Source organism: Capra hircus, chromosome 3 (assembly GCF_001704415.2).
Source record: "Capra hircus breed San Clemente chromosome 3, ASM170441v1, whole genome shotgun sequence".
In the NCBI taxonomy this organism is placed as follows: domain Eukaryota; kingdom Metazoa; phylum Chordata; class Mammalia; order Artiodactyla; family Bovidae; genus Capra; species Capra hircus.
The window spans coordinates 117,604,797-117,610,177 of record NC_030810.1 but is presented as its reverse complement, the minus strand read 5'-3'; the positions used below and the strand labels follow the sequence as shown (position 1 = coordinate 117,610,177).

The window sequence follows — 5,381 nt, the reverse complement described above, 5'->3', positions numbered from 1 at the left end:
CAGGCAGGTATGGTTACCGGTACTTGTTAGTGTTGGTAGATACCTTCTCAAGGTGGGTAGAAGCTTTTCCTACTAAGGGAGAAACTGCAGTGGTAGTGGCTAAAAAGATTTTAGAAGAAATAGTTCCCAGGTTTGGCCTGCAGGTGACTATTGGTTCTGATAATGGACCTGCTTTTGTGAGCCAAATAGTTCAGAGCCTTGCCCGGGAACTAGGGACCAAATGGAAATTACATTGTGAATACAGCCCACAGAGCTCGGGGCAAGTTGAAAGAATGAATCGGACCCTAAAAGAAACTTTAACTAAATTGGCTATAGAGACTGGTGGGGACTGGGTGACTCTCCTTCCCTTCGCCCTCTTTCGCGCACGTAATACTCCTTATCAGCTTAATCTGACCCCATTTGAAATTCTGTATGGGCGACCTCCCCCTGTATGTCCAATATTTGAAGGAAAGAAACTTCCACCTCCTACTTTGGGACAATTCCAGGAGGCTTTGATGGCTTTGGGCAAAGTGCATTCTCACGTCTGGAAACTGCTCCGGGAAATACATGAGGGTCAAAACAAGGGGACTATCCCCTCACATAACATCGGCCCCGGAGATTGGGTGTGGGTCAAAAGGCACCACACCAAGGCACTAGAACCTAAATGGAAGGGTCCTTATGGTGTTCTTCTTACCACCCCAACTGCCCTAAAGGTCGACGGTATCGGGCCTTGGGTGCGTTGCAACCACGTACGCCCAGCTACTTCAGCAGAGCAGGAAGACACTAAAAAAGAATGGGAAGCGTCTCTGCACCCGTCCAACCCCCTGAGGCTGAAGCTCCGGCATCGTCAACAGGACCAAGGCAACTCGTCTGGACCATCTTATGGATGACCATGTTACTCTGCTCCGAAGCTGCCAGCGTGAACCCACACCAACCCGTCAAAATCACCTGGAAACTGCAAAATGGACTAACACTTGAGATGCTTAACTCCACCACCGCAATACATCCACCAAATACTTGGTGGCCAGACTTATACTTTGACCTTAAGCCGGTGGTAAATGTACCTTGGAAAAGGGGCTACCTCCGGAATCATGCATTCTGGGCATGTCCAGGTGCACCCAGGCACAACCGGAAGATCTGTGAGGGGATACAGGACTCTTATTGTAAATCTTGGGACTGCGTAACTTCTAATGATGGGTCGGAGACTCCAGGGTATAGACAGTGGGATGTAGGAAATCGGGACTTGCTTAACTTCTCATTTGTAGGACCCGTTCCTCCGTACTCCGATTGGGAAAAGGATCATAACTTTGTCCAGGTAAAAATAAGGTTTAACATTGACAAAGCAAAAAAAGAGAAGGCCTGGGTCAACGGGATATCATGGGGACTTCAGACCAGAAATGACCTGACTACTTATAATGGGATCATTGTTGTGAGTCAAGTTTTAGAACCAGTACAAATGTATAGTATCGGTCCAAACCCCATTGAACAGGTCCATGCAACTCTCTACCCAACAACCTCCCTACCTACACCCCAAGGACAAACAAAAGACCCAGAGACGGGCCCCCTTGCTAAACTTGGACAAACAGATCTGCTATGGAAATTAGTAAAGGCAGCTTATGCTACCTTAAATCAAACCCATTCTGAGGCAACTAAATCCTGTTGGTTATGTTACAACTTAATTCCCCCTTATTACGAGGCAGTAGGCCTCAATGCCTCTTACGACCTGGCCAACGGCACCGATCCTCCCCAATGTCGATGGGGAGAATGAAAAGTAGGTCTTACAATGAGAGAAGTGTGGGGAAAGGGACTATGTATGGGCAAAGTGCCGCCAGACAGATCCTCAGTGTGTGCCCTTACTGTTGAACTCATGAGTCTGCCTGTAGCCAGGTGGTCAGTTCCACAGATGGGAGGATGGTGGGTGTGCTATCACACTGGGTTGACTCCCTGTGTACATAGCTCCATTTTTGATCCTAAAAAAGAATTTTGTGTTATGGTGGCTGTGATACCAAAGATACTGTATCGACCAGAAGAAGCTGTATATGATTATTGGGCCCACAAATTGACTCTTAATCAACAAGAAAGAGCTTATAAAGTTAAGAGAGAGCCCATTACTGCCATAACCATAGCAACTATGTTCGGTCTGGGAATAGCTGGGGCCGGAACTGGAATAACAGCTTTGTCCATGCAAAGTCAAGGATTTAACTCTTTAAGAGCAGCCATAGATGAAGACATCACTCGTATAGAACGTCTATTAGTCATTTAGAGTCATCTTTAACTTCCCTGTCTGAAGTAGTTTTGCAAAATAGAAGAGGGCTAGATCTGCTGTTTTTGCAACAGGGAGGACTTTGTGCTGCCCTAGGAGAAGAATGTTGTTTTTATGCAGACCATACTGGAATAGTTAGGGAATCCATGGCCAAAGTGAGAGAGGAGCCAGCCCAGCGTAAACGAGAGCGTGAGGCTCAGCAGGGATGGTTTGAGTCCTGGTTTCAACAATCCCCCTGGCTGACTACTTTAATCTCTACCTTGCTAGGACCCCTGATAATCCTTCTAATAATGCTTACGTTCGGCCCTTGTATTATCAATAGACTTGTAGCCTTTGTAAAAGAGCGCATTAATACAGTACAGCTGTTCGTGCTTCGGCAGCAATATCAAACGGTATCTCAGGACCCAGAGGAGGATTCCTCTGTATGATCTAAGAACAGGGGGGAATGTTAGGCGGTCATGTTAGGGTGGTCAGCTCAATGAGGTGCATAACAGTGCCAGGGACCTGAGTCATGTTTCCTGTTTTCTTGAAGAACATTCCTTAACCAAATAAGGAAAATTTTCTATATGTGATAGCATAAGGAAGGCGTTGCATGAGCTCATTCTGCCTGTCCAGTCAGGTATCGCCAAGTACCCTGTAACTGAGACAAAGAACTGACTGTATATAAACCGCCATACTGCTTTGTTCGGGGCTCTTGTCTGATTCCGCTGTGTCAGATGAGGCTTGAGCCCTAGCGCGCTAGAAATAAAAATTCCCTTCTTGCCTTTGCATTACCATGGTGGACTTGTTCACTCTTTCGGTTGGTTTGGAGATACGGGCTCGGTGCATAACAGATATGAGTATGATACAAAAACAAAAATATAAAACAGGTTGATAGTAAAAGGCAGGATTGTCTTCCATTCTTGTACCTCCTACGTAGTTTTATTCTCAAAAGGCAACTGCTATTATCAATTTCTTTTGTATCCTGCCAGTTGAATTCCATGCATAAGCAAAAGTGTGTGTAAATATTTTATATTATTTAAAAAAGCAGATTTTGGCATTCTGAACCGACTCCTTTACACTGATCTTTTTTATTTAACAATATATAATATTTTCTTTGGTGGCTCAGTAATAAAGAATCTGCATGTACTGCATGAGAAACAGGTTGACCCCTGATCTGGGAAGATCCCCTGGAGAAGGAAATGGCAGCCTACTCCAGTGTTACCTTTCTGGGAAAGCTCATGGACAGAGGATCCTGGGAGGCTATCATTCATGGCTCACAAAGAGTTGGAGACAATTTTGTGACTGAACAACAACAATATATTATCTTGGAGGTTAGACCATTTTAATTTGTATTGAATAGTCTTATCCTTTTTATCTCACCACTTGCTATGTGAGGAGAGTGCCTGGTACCCTACATTATTGCTGACATAATGTTTCCAAACATTTGATTTTATATTATCTGGCTGGTAAAAAGAAGATAACATTATCATTTTACTTTTCAATTCTCGTATAAATGAGATCAAACATCTCTTTACTTTTGAGTCTTTCAAAATTCATTTTCCTCCTCATATTCTTCAATTTTTAAAGAATTGGGTTGTTGACCTCCTATTGATTAATAGATATTCTTTGGATTTTAGTTAACTTCTGCGATTTGAGTTGGACTTTACATTTTTTTACTAGTTTGTCAATTGCCTTTGACCTTTTAAAAATTTACTTTATTTTTTAATTGAGGGATAACTGCTTTACAGAAATTTGTTATTTTCTGCCAAATATCAACATGAATCAGCCACATGTATGCCTTTGACTTTTTAAGTAGTATCTTTTTTTTCCAACACAGTTTTAAGTAGAATTTATCAGTCTTTAAAAAAACTTACGGGTTTTCTTTTTACTTAGGAATGTCTTTTCTACATCTTTCTACTTTTTAAATGTTAGCTGATATGTTGGATTTTATTTTAGTTTTATCATTATCCTATTTTCCAAATCATGAATTTTTATTTTCATTTATAATATTTTGTTTCTTTATAGACATTTTATTGATTATTTTTATTCTTGCATATTTATTAATGTTAATATTGTTCAACTGTTAAGTCATGTCCAACTCTTTGCAACTCCATGGATGGCAGCATGCCAGTCTGTTCTGTCCTTAACTATCTCCTGGTTTGCTCAAACTCATGTCTATCAAGTTGGTGATGTCACCCAATCATTTCATCCTTTTTTACCCTCTTCTTCTCCTACCCTCAATTTATAATCATTAATGTAAGTTTATTTAAAGTATATTTTCTTATTAATTTAAAATATATGTAAACATAAGCTTTTTCTTGTTCATTAATGTAAATGTACATTTTTGAGCACTGCTCATAGATTATGACATTGTTTTAATTATTGTTATTTTGTTGATGAAATGCAACTCCACTTTTCCTATTCAAACTAATTGTTGTATAAAAAGAGGTTTTCATAGTTTTTCTAGCTTTATCTCTTTCTACATTTTGGAATGCATTGACTCTTTTGGGCTTAATTGCAAATATTTTTGAGATCTTGTAAAAAATTATGATTAATTTTACCAAAGGGTAGAGTTGTGCATATTTTAGAATTACTTATTATATATAATTCATATGACCCTAAAATTTTACACACACACATACACACATCTTACTGTTGAGTTAGTCAGAGTTCTCAGGGGAAATAAGGAAGATATTTATTTTAAGAAAATATTAGGAAATTTACAGTGTAAATATTAAACAACTAACAAAGTTTACAAGGGTAACTGATGAGAAATGGTGAAGATAAGGCATTATGATTTTATTTTTATAGCTAGGCAAAAATACACTATTTATAGCTGCTAAACAAAACCATAAATATATAAATGCATAAAAGAAATAGGATATTTCACTTAAAAAATTATATATGAAGGAGAAATTGAATGGTTTAGAAGAGAGAGGATAAGAAGAGAAAGAAGAAGTACACTAAAGTTATTTCCTCATTGAAGATAATCAAGATGCTACCTGCAGAATTAGAAGATTGGTGTAGTTTGTCCACATCTAGTTGAGACAGTGACTTAAATTTAAGGATTCCGTGCTCATTGCTGTCTTTTGCTGCAGTTTCTCCATTTATTACTTCTCCAGGCCAGAATACTGGAGTAGGTAGCCATTCCTTCTCC

General features: G+C 39.7%; 1 protein-coding gene across 1 annotated transcript; it reads left to right on the top strand.

Moving 5' to 3' along the window:
- On the top strand, positions 736-2,797 carry LOC108635666 (MLV-related proviral Env polyprotein-like). The gene has a single exon (XM_018046603.1). The coding sequence runs from the start codon at positions 773-775 to the stop codon at positions 1,745-1,747; it is 975 nt and encodes a 324-aa protein (XP_017902092.1). The 5' UTR covers positions 736-772; the 3' UTR covers positions 1,748-2,797.